We start from the raw sequence: 18,527 nt of genomic DNA, 5'->3' as shown, positions 1-18,527 counted from the left end.
AATAAGGTTTATCTTTGAAATGTGATGTAATTTTTTACAAAAGTGACAAGCCTGCCAGGCATTCCAAAATGCTGTTTCCTACTATTACGTGGCTGCCATTTAGCCTTGTGTTTTTTTCTTGACTAGTAGATAAGGGGTAGCATGTTTAGAATACCAATATCCTGTATGGCCTTTTTTTTTTTTTTTTTTGCCTAAGTTTTTAATAAGCTGTCTCTTATCCTTACATCTTTTCAATGATATTTATAGAAATCTCAGTTTATAGGAAGAGAAATAGAGCCAGATCTTGTTTCAGTGATTCTACAAATGTTTCCAAATATGTTACTCTCGAGACATGTATTCCAGATCAAATTTCCATCTCTCAGATTTCAGCTTTAGAGCAGTTTCTTACTTTCCATTTTAAAAAATTGGAGCTTTGTTTCTATTAGTTGGGAAGTGGACCTTGTGATAAAGGAATAGGCCTATCTGGCTTGTCTCCTCCTGCCTTTTTCAGACTCCCTGTATGGCGGGAGAAGGGGAGTAACAGAAGCGGGGTCTAAGCTCTATTGGAATACTAGTATGATTCATGGACATAGGGAGGCTGGAGGGGTAGACCAACAACATTGCTCTCTCACCCTGTTCTCTACCTTAAGTTTTACTTTTCTGCATTACAAGTAAATTGATATAATGCCTAAGAAAAAGTTAGGCATAATCCACAATTATTTTAGTATAAATCAAAATAATGGTCAATGTTCTCTGTCTTCTATTTATTCTGAGTATAATTTTTGTCTGAGAAATGTAACTTCCATTTGTGTCCTTTGGCTACACCAACATACATATACATATATATATGTACATGTTGGTATGTATGTGTGTATATATATATGTACGTATATATAAATACACATACACACACACGGAAATGTATTTAGAAAAAGCCCAAGATGATAGGTGGAAGAAAATCTGCATCACCAGACTACTTATTCAGCTAGAATTCCTGTGGTTCTAGCCATGATTTTCTAAGGAATCTTGTGCATTTGGATCATCATGGCTATATGACAAAACCATTCCAAAATTTTGTGACTTATTTGTTTATTTCTCATAAATCCTGGGGGTTGACAGGATTGTTCTTCAGTTGCATGTAGTTTAACAAGTCACTTCTTCACTGAGTCTGAGAGCTCAGCTAGGACTCACAAAGATGGTCTTTCATCTCCCAGGGTCTCCTTCCACTGGCCTCTGATCATCAGTCGTATGCCTCATACATCCCAGTGAGAACAACATTACAAGAGCATAAGCCCCGGTGTGCAATGCTCACCCTGCCCCTGCTTACATAATATGTGCTAAAATCTCCTTGGCCAAACCATGTGACATGCCCAAGCTCAGACCTATTGTAATAGGGGAGTATACAAGAGGTACTGGGACACGTACTTTCTACATGCCACCAATGTAACAGTCTAGCTACCATGTTAATAAAGAAGGATTATTGTAGCATACACAAGGCAGGAGAAACACAGGAAGACTTCTTAACCACAATCACTGTTCTGGCAAACCTCATAGAGAATTGGAATATTGTTTGGGATACTGACAGATTGAGAGGCCTGGTTATCATAGTACAAGAGTAGCAGATGTTTGCTATCAACTGTCTGGTGCCAAGGTCACTCAGCTCCTCTCTGTCTCTGCTTCTACGGATCCTTTGCTGCCCACTGGCTTCATTCTGCTCTTGGCACCTCATATCCTCTGCTTACTCATGGATTCTCATGCTGTCTTGCCTCTGTTTGACCTTTGGCCTTTGTTCCTGCTCCAAACTGCTGACTCACTCTTTCACCCTCCCCATGAGAAAGGAATTTGTGGCTACTTAGTTGGTCACTCTTCAGTTCTTCTCAAGTAGCCACGTCATCTCCCTGGCTCTACATGGCTGCCTGCCTTTGTTCAGACACCCACCCTGGTTCTCCCAGGCTCGGTCAGGGTGGTGAGGTCAACACAGAAAGAAAGACTGTGAACATGGCAGGCGTTCAGGGTAGAGAAGGATCCTCCCCTTTCTGTTCAGCTAATTGTGATTGGATTGGGAAGTAAGGATGAGGAAGGACATTCCTGTCTTTTTCAAAGAAATACTCCATTTCTCTCTTACTCTAATCATCCTTCCATTTCCAAGAAGCTGGCTCATCCTGGAAGCTGATCCTGACAGTTGTCATCAGATAGCTGGCTGAACAAGCATGGGACAGGTGCTAACCTTGGTCACGATCACTATTAGTCTGACATGTATGGACTTTTCCTTAATGGTGCTTTAGCTTTTGTCTGAGGTTTCTGAATTATGTCATTGTCTCATATTTTACTATTTTCTTTCTTGTAACTGCTGTCTAAGTAAAAGAGGTATGAAAAGGCCAGCATCCATGTAATTTTGCATGCTGAAAAGGGCTAGATTTCATTGAAAGACGCCAGAATTTTTGATGATCTAACATCAATATCCAAGAAGCTTTAGAAAAACTTTTTAAATCTAAAACATCCTTAAATTATTGTTTAATATATTTTTGTGTTTCTTTATGCATGAATCCATCTCCAGAAGGATTTAAAAAATTTATGACTGCTTCCCAAGGGAGAAATTGGGTTTTGGTTTGCTTACTTTGTATAATGTGGTCATTTGAACTTTATGAATATTTTACCACCTGTGTATATTGCCTGCTTTTAAGATTAACTTTTTAAAGTATATCCTAACTTGCTGTTCCCCACCAGAGGGGCCAGCATATGGTACAATTCCAGGCAGCTCTATTCCCATGAAATCCAGTGGGAAGGAGCCCCTGAAGTTGTGCTGTGGGCAACACTGTGAAGCCCTGTTGATACTCAGAAACTATTAGTGCTTTTTTTTCTGGCATTAATGACTAAACTTGGTTGTTTTGTTTGCTTTTTGTATAATTGAAAAGTAAAAGGATATAGGAGGGAGTGCTAGGGACCTCTCAGAGCCTGGCCATGTGAGAAGGCTAAAAGGTCCAGAGCTCTTCAGAACTGGAGCTCTCGATCTGAAACTTCACTGTAGCCTTAATGTAACTTCAAGTGCCATTGAGTTATGTTTGAAGACGCTTTCTCAGAGTCCATATGAAAGGATGTTCCTTTAAGATCCTCCGAACTGATTAGTAAGCTAGTCATACAGAAGGCAGACTCTGCAAGCAGAGTCTGGCTGTCTCTGGAATTTCTTAGAAGGGGCCTTGGAAGGGGAACGTAAGATAAGTTAATGTGCATTTCAGTTACATGCTGCACCTGTTTTCTCAGATAAATGGCTGAATAAGTTTTTGTGGTTGCTCTGTACGGTTTCTTTGTACTCTTATCATATAAATTATTGGCTGCCAATTAGTTTTATTATTAGAATGTATACATGCAGAACTTAGTATTGTTAAGAGTATATAAGCTTGTAAGAAAGTTAGGGGCTGTCTGCCTGAATGAGCAGCAGTCTCCCCTCTCACAGGCATGTCAGTGAAGACTTTTCCTCTGCCGCACCGATTCACGCAACACTTCACATATTGTGCATGTGTCCTTAAGCGAGGTGCCATCCAGCACCTTGGATTCCTTATAAGTTGGGGAATGTGCAGAATTTACATTCTGGAGTTGTTGGGAAGATGAGATAAATTAATGCTGGAGGAGGCCTTGTTCATGGAAGGGGCTCACTGCATTGTAGCCGTTGTGACTGGTTTTTTCTTCTCATTTGTTAAATGGATTTAATACCTGCTTTCCTAAGTTCTGGGTTTTTATAAATATCAAATAACACATGTATGGTGTTCTGAGAAGTGGTATTTTGAGCTATTATCAGGATGTGTTCAGTTGTCTGTTATTTCAGTAAAAGCTACCTGCTGAACGTTCACCTTTCCTAGGTGAACAGATTCTAGTTGCCAGATTGTTTATAGAAACTCTACGGTGGGAGATTCCTTTGTACCAAGGAAATTAGAAACATTTTCCTTAAAGCTTTATATAGTTTGCCTTATTGTTTGATCATTTTACTCTCTATAGTCCTGTAATCCCAAACTACTTTTTCTGAGGTACGCTTGTGGTTATGTAGTTGTATAGATATCACTGTGATTTTTTTTCATTAATTATTAATAGTTACTGTCTATTTGTCTCTAAGCTTTCCTCCACACTCTCAGATTCAAAATCTGTGATTGGAGAGTGCAAGCATGGGGCTGGGAATGGGCATTCATGTGCTTATTCCTCAGGGTAAATATTTAAAATATAAGAAGTGACCATTGCGGAGTTGACTGCTGAAAAATGCCTCACACAGTCAAGATGATGTCACACCCACTCAGTCGTCTGTCAGTGAGGCCAGCCACCAATGGGTCACAGAACAATAATTAGTGGTTAAAAGGCTTCCAGTCATGTAAGCATATTGGTTTATTGGCTTGGAGAGTGTAGATGGTATTATGTGTGCAATTTGTGTTGAACCCACCCATGTCAGAATGCTGAAAAACACAGAGAAGAATGAAATGACAGGCAACACCAGGGAGAGAACTGATTTAACTGATTTCTTTTTTCACTAAACCATTTCATCCTTCATTTGAGAGAAAAAGAAAGATTTTATTTTCTTTCTAAGGACAAGATTTCTTAAGTAAGCAACAGGAGAGCTGCTTTTCTCAGACTTGATGTGGAGACTTCACGCTTTCCTTTTGAAACATACAGCACATTCTGTTGGGAAACGTTTGCTCTATGATTTAATATGAATCTGAGACCCAGGAAGGGAGGAACCCTCAAATGGCATAATGATGACCAGTTTACTGAAAAGGGGAGCTTTCTTCACTTTCTATTTCAAGGGTCCTTTAGGTAACATCTGAAAAGTTGCTTCGAATGAAGTTAAATGAAATATGAAAGTGCTTGACTGTTTATCATTATTCTCGTTCTCTTTAACAACATATGTGAATTTGAATATTAGAGTGATTTATTTTCATAAGATGAACCTGCCATTGGTCCCATTCATGCATGTTTTAGAATGTCTATGGCAAATATCTTTTTGCAAATTACAAGTAGTAGTATAGTAACATACTAATTAGCCTTTACTAAAAGTGATCCTGCTATTTCAAATTGGGATTTTATTCATTGCAGTGTAATTACATAACAATTTAGTTCCAGTTCCTGATTCTCACTTAGGGAAGAATGACCATCATTCTCTAAGGTAAAGTACAAGGCAGATGGGCTCCAGTGGGGCAGGGCGTTGACATCAATACTGGGAGTACAGAGCAGCAGTTTTTCTCTGCGCAATGTACAGAGTACATTACTCTTGCTTGACAGAAAGCTCAGTCTTCAGGAGCCGTATTTGATTTTCAGTTTGACTGAGTGCTGGGGACTTACTGCTGTCCTTACATGCTCGGATTTTCACCCTTGAGGTCATCCGTAGGAGGAGTGGGTAATTCTCTGTGGGCAGGAATCAGAGGGTAGGCTGAACCATTGCTTTGTCCACCCCTCAGAACCTACTCTAGAGGCAATTTGTAGCTAATATGCAAGTTAACTTAAACTTCTGAAGAGAGTCATCTTCAGCTATCCCCGTTCACAACTTCCCAGAAGTATGAGGATTTATTTACTCGTCTCTAAGTAAGTTCTCTCTCAAATTTTCTTAAGATTTTGTTTTTTTTCTTTATAAAACACCATGATTTAATGTGCAGTATTTTATGCTCTGCATATTCTAAAAAGTGAAGAAGATTGATTGACTTTTTTTTTTTAAATGATGCTGTCTAATGATTTTCTCTATTATGAAGGATGAATATTTTAGGCATCCAGGCAATCTAAATGAAAGAAGAACTTATCAGAGCTGTTGTATGTAGTTGTTTAAGTTCTTACAGGAATTACAACTTATTGATATGAAACATGAAAGGGCTTTTACTGTTTATCATTACTCTGGCTCACTTGGAAAGTATATTCAGGCCTTACTCAGAAAGCTTGGCAATTAAATTGAATGAGCTTGTTTGGTAAGACGCAGGAATCAGACAGGTAGACTGTTTCCTCAGGGTTTGGCTCTGATGTTTTCTCTTCATATGTATAATACGTAAGATCACCTTGTTTTAGTGCTATTTCTGTTACTTATTTTTATTTTCTCTGAAGTTTTTGAGTGAATTCTGAATTAGCATTTCAATAGAGGAGTCATGAGAGATCTAAGTAAATTTTATTAAATGCTACAGATATGTTTTACATGTCCCAAAAAGACTGGTTTGTATTTTAGTAGGAAGTGTTGAGTGAGCTTTTACATCTGCTTCTCGATGCTTAATGGACATAAATGTTTGTATTTCAGAGTACGGAAAGACAGATTTCCTGGCTTTTAAATGAAACCACACAATAAGGATGTTTTATTCACACTATAATTCTTATACAAGTATAATATTTACATGTAGCATGTTCTTTTTTAAAATTTGTTTGCAAATAGTCTCCTACTACAATTTTAACCATGTTCTAGTCAGAACTCAATAGCTAGCAAAATACATGGGGAGGAGCATTTGATATTTTGTTTGATATTTCTTTTATACATTTAAACTCAGACAGGATCTTACAACTAATTTGGCCATATTGACAAGGGTTTGGTTTTTAAACCATAAATATAAATAATATCAATAAGCCTTCAGTAGACCATGGTCACACCATCCACCTGAATACAACTTCAACTCCAAAGATCTTAAGCCTCCTTTTTTTCCCTCTTTCCTCCTTTCATTTATTTTTTCCCCCGAAAATATTTATGTATTCCCCACCATGTGCCAGGCAGCATCATGGGCACTGGGAATGCAGTGGGGCACAGGACAGATATAGTCTCTTCCCTGAGGAGACTTGCAGTTTAGTGGGAAAGATGAACATAATAGAAATAAACGATTACACAAAAAATCCACAAAAAAAATCTCTATTCTGTTTATGCTCATGTTCTCCATTGTGCAGTGAACACTTCCAGGGGCAAGCACAGTATATTAGGTGATGGGAGAGAGACCCAAAGATGAGAGAGACACAGTCCTTGCCAAAGGAGTAGAGGAGCGCACATGTTGATATACATATAAATGGTCTATTTATTTATATAGCTACCTATATAATGTATGTGATACTTAAAACAAGGAATTTCATGAATTCAGAGATGGTAGTGAAATGACTTCTATTTGGGGTGATCAGCTAATATTTCTTGGATGTGATCTTTTAGCTGATCACATTTATTTATTTTTATAAATAAATTGGATTTATTTATTTTTGATTTATTTATTTATTTTATAAATAAATTGGACTTTGATAAGAAAATATGGTGGACAAGGTATTCTAGACAAAGAGAGTAGAATAAGCAAGAAGGTGGGAAAATGTGAGGCATACTGAAGGATCGACACAAGAAAGAAAACAGAAACAAATCTTTAAACAACAACAAAAAATAATTATATGGGGCGGGCCTGTAGCTCAAGGAGTAGGGCACCAGCTGCATATACTGGGTGTGGCGGGTTCAAGCCCAGCCCCGGCCAAAACTGCAAAAAAATATAAATAAAATAAAAAAACATAATAATTATATGGAAATAGAAGAAAAGTAAGGTTTGTAGAATAAATTGAGGTTTATAAATCTGAAAGTACTGTGGTTTTCAAATACTTGTTTAAGGATGTAGTAGACTCTTTATAAAATAGATCAAATATGGCTACTACCAATATTTAACCAAAGCAGACTGCTTAGAAGGAATAAATAAATCTATTCTGTTAAGGAGGGTGACCACAGAGAGGAAGGCCTGGTCTGTTGTTATAGTCTAGTGAGGGATGAAGAAGACCTGAATTGTTGGTGTTCAGATGGTAAATCAGTGTTTCAGTCTGAAGCAAATTTGCAACAATGTCCTGAACTTTCCCAGAGATAATCTCTGGAATGGAGAAGCCATTAGACCTCTCCATGAAAGTGATCCACTTCCTAAGTGGTTTGAAAGCCAAGTTTTCCTGACTTACATGATAGTCTCTGAGCACTTACAACACAAATTCCATTTAAAATGGAAAAACTGTAAAGACAGTAAACAAGATAGGTTTAGTGTGACATCACCACATATACGTATTTCTGAACTGATTTAGCTCATCTATGAATAAATGATTATTCCAGCCTTGGGAGTTAAATATTTAAAAGTTAGCTTTCTTTTAGAGTTCATGTATAATACAGGGCTGATTTCCTGTGCTACAAACTTCTGTTCTTCATTTCCTGCTTTTTAATACCTTATAATTATTATTCTTACTCTATCCTTTTTCAGTTCCCTGCATGAAAATTATTTAAACGCTGAGCACGAAGGTCCACAAAATATTTTGTGAAAGAAGAAAAGGAAATTCAGTTTGTGGGTCTCAGAAGGAGTTAAGCTAACGCAGCTTAAAATAATGCCGAGAAAGAAGCGCTTATCTGCAGGCAGAGTGCCCCTGATTCTCTTCCTGTGCCAGATGATTGGTGCACTGGAAGTACCTCTTGATCGTAAGTATTAACATTTTAAAGCTGTTAGGCCTGGAGTCCAAGCCTCCTGGCATTCACTATCACTCTGAACCTCCTGAACGAAGGTGTCTGTGTGATACTGAAAAGCTAATCAAAATTAATTTGGCTTTTACCTTCACCATCTGGTGTTTTTAAAGACTCCCACCATAGAAATGGCCATTGAAATGGCCAGATGCACTGTTCCTCCCTTCTGTTTTTCTGTTTCTTTCTGCCGTCAGGTGCCTTTTGTGTGAAATGGTTGGGATGGCCTGAGAAGGAGTGAGTTGTTCCATAGCTAGGTCCTCTCTTTGATAAAGCAGACCTGCAAGAAAACTAAAATGGACCACTTCAAAAGGATCATGGAGACGTCCAGGGACCCCTTTGCCTCCCCACTAGTGCTCCTCAAACATGGGGGGTTGCTTTCTCTCTGCCAGCCCTATACCCCTTGGAATCTCCAGACCACTCATAATTCATTTCTCTTGACCCAACCCACATTTCAGTTTCTACTTTTGAATCTTAAATATGAGTCTAGAACTAGAACACAGATCTTATCTAGACCCTAGCAAATAGTATAATTTGGTTTAAACCAAGGTACAGATTTTGAGGATAAAACAAATAATCTACAAAAACACTGTCATGGAACAAACAACAGCTACTGTGTTCACCCACTCTTTTCCTAATACATAGTAAAATATATATATGCTATACTCTCCATGGTTTGGGTGGCCGGACTGTGAAAACTAAAGATAATGTTGGGTTCCAACTAGTCACTTTTTCTATACTGGAAAGCAGAATTTCAAATCTGGACAATTACTGTACTTCAGAATTGATTTCTCTTTATCCCTAATGGCATGACCTCTTTAAATCCATTAGCTTCCTGAATAGAACATCTGCTTGGCAAGCTTTCCAAGGTACAAGGAAGATAGTGCTTTCCTAGGGCTGTTCAATTGTTGGGATGTGGGTTTTTTTTTTTGTTTGTTTGTTTTTTGCCATAGAGGTTGCAATTGCCAATGGGAAGACATTAAGAAGAAGTGTGGTTTGCCTCAGTCTTTGTTAACTTCCTTCGCTGTGTTCCTATAGTTAAAAACACAATAAAATGCAATTATTTTCTTATTTTGAAAAAATACGTATTCAATGAGCTTAATTTCAATTTTCAAAATTATGTATGATTGCTTAAGCCCATTGAATTAAGACTGCCTAAGTGAGCCTTTGCCCTGACAGATACACAGGAGAGGAAGAAAAGCACTTGAGAAAAATGCTTTTGTTCTCTCTTGTGTTAAATATATTCCCTCTTAATCTGACTGCTCAATCTAACAATCAGAGGGAAACAGTCACCTATGGCTAACTCAATTATCACTGCTAATAGAGAAGAGGCGTAACCATGATGAAAAGAAAGTCAGGGATAACTCAGGCACTCCTACGTTAACCCTCTCAAGTAGTAACAATAGCCGGCACTGTGGAATGATTTGAATCGCATGCTAACGTAATTTCTTCCCTATCCCTATTTCTTACACCCTTTCTCCGGTACATGAGTGACTCCTTGGCATGACCACCAGCAACCCATGCGTGCCTGAGGAATTCTGAAGCATAAATATGCTAACAGTCTAAAAAGTTCCTTTACTGACTCGGAGGTTAACCATAGAAATATAAAAATCTAAAATCAGTGCTGGACTTAGGTTGGATGGAGCACTGTCATTGTAACAGTGTCCCATTGTTAGGTATAAATGCCCTATGCATAGTGATGTCTGAGATAATAGGATCAGACACTACACAGTATGCGATAACTCAAATTAATTGTAGATTTCAACTATTTTTCAAATTGAACATAATTACTTATCTGGCGCAACATGTATGGAATAGAATTAGCCGGTCCTATTCCTGGAAGAATCTTTTTTTGCCTACAGCATTGGTTTTGTTCTTCCGCGCTGCTGGAGGAGTCAACAAAACCATTAATGTGGGTTTCTTTTTCTCTTCCAACTTCACAGCCTCAATGTGCACTATGCAGGTTTTTAGGTGACATCAAATAGACTAAATGCCTTTTATCTTTAGGGTTCTTCTTACTAACATCTGATTTTCTTTAATCCTTTTTGCCCACTCACCTGCTGATATTGATGTGGAAAAAGCAAAACTTCTTGAAGACTGTAAGTGTCTTTCTATAAATTACTAGGCAGTGTGAAAATTTGACCATGTCTTTGTGGGTTTTTTTGAATTAATACTGTGACTTAAGTGCACAATTTCATGTTTGGTGCGAGTGCCTTTTTAAACATGTGTATTCACTATAGCCAGGCATTGCATTTAAATACCAAAAAAAGCAAATGTAAGATATTATCTGCAAGAATTCTGAAGACCAGGATATTGTTCTTCCTTTTACCAGTATGCTGCTCTACTAACTTCCAAGCTTTGTTCACATCTGATGTAACTCAATGAGAAAATTCTCAAATTTTAGAGAGAATAATTATCTGGTTCTACATCCTATGATATGCTTTCTAGAACAAAGATAAGTCTTCTGGTGTCTTTTAGAAGGTGGGTGCTCAGCAGCTTTGCCCAAGTTGGCAGCTGTGTGTCTCTCAGACGTCTTCAGCCTTTGGGACTGTGTAGTGTTTTGAGGTATCATAAGTAGAATAACCCCACAAAGTTGAACATTGTCTTGAAGAGTGCACAAGACAAGCAGCTTCCACTCACATAGTTTCTGAGCGACTTGCTCTAGGCATCTATCTTCTCACTAAAAAATAGCCAAGTTTCAGGCATTTGAAATTTTCTTTGATGTTGGATTAACCAGGAAAATTATGTAAGACTACTTTTCCCCTTATGACTGCAACACGTTAGTTAATTGTCGAGTGACCTACGCACTGTTCAGAGGTACATCCAGAAGGTAAACTCCCAGCAGTTAGAAGCAGCATCTACGCCAGCCCAGCACAAGAAAAGAAGCTCTGCATTTGAAACCAGCAAATCTTCACCTCTGTCACTCCCAGAAATGCACAGGGAGTTAGGCTATGGCACTCTAAAGAATCTCTGTGGCTCAAGGAGTAGGGCGCCGGTCCCATATGCCGGAGGTGGCGGGTTCAAACCCAGCCCTGGCCAAAAACCACACACACAAAAAAAAGAATCTCTGTTGCTGCTGCCTATGTCCACTGTTCCCTGGGTATAGGATTCCAGGCTTCCTTCTATTGTCCCAAACTCTATACTCTCAAAGCCTAAAGGATCATTCATAGGTGAATTATGTCCAAATAAAAATGATTATGATAATAATTTTAAAATAGTTGATATCATTGAACTGTTATAACATTGGCTTGTGCTAAGAATTTTATGCAGATTATTTTCTTAATCCTTCTAGCAGCTGGCAATAGATACTACTTTTATTTATTTATTTTTTTTGCTCTGAATCTTTTATTGCTATTCAGGAGTAAAAGAGACACGATCATTAAGAAGTGAATTGTAGGCTCGGTGCCTATGGCTCAAGCGGCTAAGGCACCAGTCACATACACCTGAGCTGGCAGGTTCAAATCCAGCCCGGGCCCACCAAACAACAATGACAGCTATGACCAAAAAATAGCCAGGCGTTGTGGCGGGCACCTGTAGTCCCAGCTACTTGGGAGGTGGAGGCAGGAGAATTGCCTGAGCCCTGGAGTTGGAGGTTGCTGTGAGCTGTGATGCCACGGTACTACACCCAGGGTGAAAGCCTGAGGCTCTGTCCCTCCGACCCCCCAAAAAAGAAGCGAATTATCTAAGTCAGTGGTTCTCAACCTTCCTAATGCTATGGCCCTTTAATACAGTTCCTATTGCGACCCACAGGTTGACAACCACTGGTCTAAGTGATAAACCACTCAAGTGATTTCAGCATATTCAGAAGCGTAAGTCATGTGGTTTGGAGCATGATATAAACATCACATACTTACTGGCCAACTTCTGATTTGATTTTTTTTTTTTTTTGAGACAGTCCCAAGCTGTTGCCCTGGGTAGAGGGCATCATAGCTCACAGCAACCCCCAACTTGGGCTCAAGCAACCCTCCTGCCTTAGCTTTTCTGTTTTTAGTAGAGACGGCATCTTGCTTTTGCTCAGGCTGGTCTCGAACTTGTGAGCTCAAGCAATCCATCCACCTCATCCTCCCAGAGTGCTAGGATCACAGGCGTGAGCCACCACGCCCAAACCAATTCTGGGTTTTTTTTTTCCTTTTTTTTAATCTTTTTTTTTTATTATTATTAAATCATAGCTGTGTACATTAATGTGATCATGGGGCACCATACACTGGTTTTATAGACCATTTGACACATTTTCATCATACTAGTTAACATAGCCTTCCTGGCATTTTCTTAGTTATTGTGTTAAGACATTTATATTCTACATTTACTAAGTTTCACATGTACCCTTGTAAGATGCACCGCAGTTAGATACTACTTTTAAAGCTCATTTCCCTCTGAGGAAAGTAGAGCTTAGGTAAGTTAAGAAATTTGCTTGAAGTTCCAGCTAGTAAGAAACAGACTAGTTCTAAATCAAACTACTACTTAGGATTGGAAACTGATGGGGCTAGAAGAATGAATGAGATTTCTGCTGTATGATGAAATCTAGAAGAGCAGCTAGATTTGGCTGGAAAGTGAGGAAGGGGACGGACGTGATATTGCTGAAGGGAAGGGAAATTGACACTGCCCCAAACCCTGCATACATAGGTGTACAATAAATATTGACAGTAATGAGGTTAGATTTTGATCTATACTTTAGGTCTTATTAATTAATATTAGGAAACTGAGTAAGAGATGTCTGGTGGAGAACAGCAAGACTGTATACAAGGCAAGAAATCCATGTTTGCGGATTTATAAGACTTTGGATATGGAAATGGCACATTTAACTCTTGCAACAATCAAGCATGGGAGAGAAACAAGGGCAGAGGACTATTACTGAGCTCTGGGAAATTCTTGTTTGGCGAGTAGAAGAGTCTTCATGAAGGAAGCAGAGTATGGGCAGAGAGGAAAAGAAAGATGCAGAAGAGCTTTAATGAGCCAGAATGTCAAATGTGGTAGGAAAGGAAAGTGGGAGTCCAAGACAGGCCTTGGGGAAGTTGCACACTGCGGAGGAAAGCATCCTGGGGCAGGGCCACTGCACTGCCCTGCTCTGGGTGCCAGGCTCATCGTGTTCTGCCCTGGGTTTCTCAGCCTCAGCATCACTGACCTTAGAGACCAGCTAAGTCTTTGCCCTGGACAGATGAGTCTTGTCCTGGGCCTTGTTAAATGTTTAGCATCCCTGGCCTCTCTCCACTACATGCCAGTATCACCTGGACCCCAGTCATGGTGACTGTACTTGTCTCCAGTTATGGCCAAATGTCCACGGAAAGATGGGGACAAATGGCCCTGGTTAAGGACTGCTAGTCTGTGTAAACAGCTCTCTGTGATGTTGTGCAAGGCCACAGCTTTCTACCAGGAGCCAGCGGAGAAAGTTTGGTTCTCTTCTCGACTTTGTGCCTTCCTAGTGGAGCCATTTTGCCATCCTGAGCAGCAAAAATACAGGCTGAAATAGATGAATTCTCCAGTCCCTTTCTGTTCTAACACTCTGTAAGTATGATCTCACAAGAAGAAGGACAAGATGATCTAAGAATTACTTAAAGAGCATTATAGTCTAGAAACCAGCTTTCTTCGGATTAGATTGTTTTGAGTCAGAACAATTTCTCTTTCTGATTTGATAATAAATGGCCATATAACACTTTGAACATCAAAATGGAAACACCATCTCCTAGAACTGAGATCTTCCTCAATTCCATTTATCTTCTAAACGAGACCATTTTATCTTTGTTCCTACTTCACCTGTATCCTAGCTCTGTAAGACAGGTCAGGTCTCCAATTTAGCAATTTTTTTAATATTAACTTCTCAAATTTGTTTGTTCCTAACATATATTAATTTATGTTAGCACACTAAAGAACTATAAGTCAGTTATTCTTTCCTAAGATGCAAATTTACCTCATAACTTAAATTTTGTTGTAAAACATCATTTGAACCAAAGAAACCAGAAGAATTTCTCATTGTTACATCAGAAACTGTCTTAGTAGTAGACTTATATTGGCAATTATTTTCCCAAACTTTTAGTGTGGGAAAATGGACTTTGTGAGTGCATGTAAAGTTACCAAAAAACACTATTCCTTGTCTTCACAGTTTTAGGAGACTTTTTATTAAAAGTCTACTGAGGTATGTGCTACTTACAATAGAAATTACTAAATATACTTGGAGCATATTAAGTTTTAGGTAAGAGATTTTGATTCAGGAAAAAATGATTGCCATTATATGAAATGATTTATTTCTTTACATTATTCTTCTTTCTACAATTAAGTGGTACAACCTCCAACCATCATGCAACAATCTCCAAAAGATTACATTATTGACCCTCGGGAGAATATTATAATCCAGTGTGAAGCCAAAGGGAAGCCTCCTCCAAGGTCAGTTGGTTTTTGCTTTGTTATGGTACTGAAAAGGTCAGGCAATCACTCTGAATAGAGAAGTAAGTGTGGGAATTTCTGTAGAATAAGGTTAGCGATGTGGAACACTTTCTTTTCTAGCTGGATATTTCTCAAATTGGCAGACTAGATTACCCTTTGGTTCATCTAACCAACTTCCTGCCCAGTTTGGCCCTCCAAAGACAATGAAGGCCTTCCAAGGATAGTCCTAGGTCCTGCATCTCCTAAAGTATCATCCATAACTTTATTATTTTGTCTTTCTGCTTAATTAGAGCCAATTTGTTCTTAATAATCTAGATTTCCCTATTCATACACCTCTGCAAAATGATCAGGAATTGTGGGGAGATGTGGAAAAAGCCTTCCAATCCTGGTTCTGATACTAATGGCCCTATGACATGGGCAAACCTCTTTTCTCTGGGCTTTAGTTTCCTGATCTGTAAAAGAAAGAGGTTGAATTGATGACTTTAAGATATCTTCTATCTCTATAGCAGCCTATAAAATAGTCTAAATGGTTTTCCAAATTTGGTGGGGTTCAGTACTCAGGTTTCATGCCATATGGATTTTGGCATGAACTCTGCATTTAGAGCTGGTAAAGAGAAGAGAGACGATCCAACCCAACCAATACAATTTATAGATGGAAAACTGATTCCCAGTAATTCTAGGCAACTTATCCATGGTCCTACACTGGATAATCTATAACTTGCCTCATAATATATGGGAGTTTTGGAGAGTTGGATTATTACTATTAAAATGTAATGTGGATTTTTAAGTAATAAAGAAGTGAAAGTTTCTAGATATTTTATTTCCAAGTGTGTCTTTTACAGGCCTTGATAGCACTTGGGAAAAAAAATTAACTGCTATGAAATACCTATTCCCTATATCAAAACTTCAAGGATTGCTTCAAAACAATATAGTCTGCCATGCTATAGGAAACCTCTCTCACACAAGCCCTGATGTATGTCTTTTGCTGGGCTCTCCCTCAGTGACATACTTATTTAATACCTCCTGTAACTCTCCGTAAAGCAAGATTTCTCCTCCTCACCACTATCAATATTTAGGGTGAGGTCATTTTTTGTTTGTTTGTTTGCTTTTTATGGAGATGAAGCTGTCCTGAGCTTTGTGTGATATTTAGCACATCCCGGGCCTCTACCCACTAGAGGTCAGTAGCATCCACCACCTCCTGCACTAGTTTTGACAGACACTGCTACAAAGATGAACAGGGCGAAGGAAAATCCCCGTGGGCCCAGAAAACACTGTGAAGTCTAGAGATTCATGCCCGGGTATGAGCATGGCCTTTATTGTTTTGCAACTTTTACAAAGTATTTAATTACATGAGTATTGTGACTTTTATATAAGACAGTCTTTTATATAAATAATGCTGAGGCTCGGCACCCATAGCACAGTGGTTACGGTGCCAGCCATATACACCGAGGGTGGTGGGTTCGAACCCAGTCTCAGGCTAGCTAAACAATAATGACAACTGCAACAAAAATAGCTGGCTATTGTGGCGGGCTCCTGTAGTCCCGGGAGACTGAGGCAAGAGAATCGCTTAAGCCCAAGAGTTTGAGGTTGCTGCGAACTGTGATGTTACCGTACTCTACTGAGGGTGACATAGTGAGACTCTGTCTCAAAAAAAAAAAAAAATTAAAATGCTGAGAAAGAAATCTCAGATGACAATTTGGCATACCTCCTCGTGAATTCACAAAATTATCTCTAGAATTAAAAAACTCTCAAATGGGCGGCACCTGTGGCTCAGTGAGTAGGGCACCAGCCCCATATGCCAAGGGTGGCAGGTTCAAACCCAGCCCCGGCCGAACTGCAACAAAAAAATAGCCAAGCGTTGTGGCGGGCGCCTGTGGTCCCAGCTGCTCAGGAGGCTGAGGCAAGAGAATCACATAAGCCCAAGAGCTGGAGGTTGCTGTGAGCCGTGTGATGCCACGACACTCTACCAAGGGCAGTAAAGTGAAACTCTGTCTCTACAAAAAAAAAAAAAAAAAAACTCTCAAATTATATGTATAGAATCACCACTTTTAATAACCAACATTTAAAATACCCCTAACTCCTATCTCTTACCCCCCCTCAACATATACTTTGAATTTTGTAACTTGAAACTGGCCTGATCAATTTTCAACACATAGTTGATAGTACTTTGTAGAGGGTTTTCTTGTCACATTTTAGCTCAGAGTAAATTTTTATAAGCAGTGAGTAGCGGCATTTACAATAAAAATGGTAATAAAGAGTGTGCCCAGGAGTCCTGCTTCCTCTATTTTCTTAGAAAAATGAACAGAAATTTGTGCTCATGATTTCTCTATCAAGTTAGAGTTGGGTTGGCTCTGCAGCAGACAGGCATCTTCAAAATGTATGGTCCTTGCTTCTCTCTAACTCATGATTCAGTGAAACGTATTAGGTATCGGGGCTTATTGCTCTTTTACCCAATAATAAAATCTAGTAATTATTTCTAGAAACTCATAAAACTGCTGGGAATTTGTTAAAAAGTAATCCTATTTTTCTGGACCATTAACATACTTCATCTTTTGTGTGTTGGGCAGCTTTTCTTGGACCCGTAATGGGACTCATTTTGACATAGACAAAGACCCTCTAGTGACCATGAAGCCTGGCTCAGGGACGCTCATAATCAACATCATGAGCGAAGGGAAGGCTGAGACGTATGAAGGAGTCTATCAGTGTACAGCGAGGAACGAACGCGGGGCTGCGATTTCTAATAACATTGTCGTCCGCCCATCCAGTAAGTGGGACTTGTCAACCAAATATGACCCTTAAAAGAATTGCTCCAAGACTCAACTTTTGTTACATCCAAATACGTTACAGTAAAAAGCAATGGCATTGCTTCTGATGTTCTGACTTTGTTTTGCATGAAAATTATTGCTCCTTTCTACTTTACCCTAACAAGCTTCTCACCCTCATGCTTTGCTAATCCAATGTGTCTTTATACAAGTTCTGAATAAGATACCAGGGTTTTAAAAAAAGTGTTTCTTCTCTGGATTTATCTTATTATTTATTTCTCATGTATCTTACATGTAAGCAAAATTCCTATGCCCACATGGATCACATGGGTAATCAAGGTCTAAGTCTTCTTTAAAAATTTTTGTTTCAAAATTTCACTGGAAATAGAGTGTCTTTCCTACCCTGATATTATTATGGCTCTTTTTGCAATGATCAACACCAAAACCCTCTCAACAACCTCGAGAGCGTATCTTTAAATAACAGTGACCATTTGCTGTTCTGGTCATTTTAAAAAAATTATTACATGTGTAATATGTGTTTGCTACAGAAAAATTAATTACAAATAAGCAGAAAAATTTAAAATCTATTCATAAATCTTCCCATTCAAAGAAACAACTATTGCTGAAATATTTTTTCCATTTTTTCCTGGGCAGAGGTATATGTGTGTTTTTTAAATCAATCCATTCTCCCAGGGCTCCGTGGCTCATTTCTATAATTCTAGCACTCTGGGAGGCCAAGACAAGTGGATTGCTAGAGCTCAGGGTTTGACAGCCTAAGCAACAGCAAGAGCCCCTCTCGAAAACTAGCCAGGCATTGTGGTGGGTACCTGTGGTCCCGGCTACTCCAGAGGCTGAGGCAAGCAGATTGCTTGAGGTCAAGTTTTAGGTTGCTGTGAGCTACGATGATACCACAGCACTCTCCCTGGGTTACAGAATGCGACTCTGTCTCAAAA

At 39.0% G+C, this 18,527-nt stretch overlaps 1 protein-coding gene across 17 annotated transcripts in view; it reads left to right on the top strand.

Moving 5' to 3' along the window:
• Positions 1 to 18,527, top strand: part of NRCAM (neuronal cell adhesion molecule) — a 324,369-nt gene that overhangs the window by 217,067 nt on the left and 88,775 nt on the right. For 7 of the 17 annotated variants that reach the window (XM_053608903.1, XM_053608902.1, XM_053608898.1 and 4 more), the window contains exons 4-7: positions 8,184 to 8,395; positions 10,516 to 10,533; positions 14,707 to 14,812; positions 17,380 to 17,576. In XM_053608903.1, the coding sequence (XP_053464878.1) occupies positions 8,305 to 8,395; positions 10,516 to 10,533; positions 14,707 to 14,812; positions 17,380 to 17,576 (412 nt within the window). In that variant the 5' untranslated portion in view covers positions 8,184 to 8,304. Of the gene's footprint in view, positions 1 to 8,183; positions 8,396 to 10,515; positions 10,534 to 14,706; positions 14,813 to 17,379; positions 17,577 to 18,527 lie in introns of those variants that run through there. The other 10 variants (XM_053608905.1, XM_053608904.1, XM_053608901.1 and 7 more) reach the window with 4 other exon arrangements.

The sequence above is a fragment of the Nycticebus coucang genome, chromosome 11 (genome assembly GCF_027406575.1).
Source record: "Nycticebus coucang isolate mNycCou1 chromosome 11, mNycCou1.pri, whole genome shotgun sequence".
NCBI classification, from domain to species: domain Eukaryota; kingdom Metazoa; phylum Chordata; class Mammalia; order Primates; family Lorisidae; genus Nycticebus; species Nycticebus coucang.
Note: the sequence above shows the minus strand (reverse complement) of the source record. Positions and strands in the feature narration are given on the sequence as shown.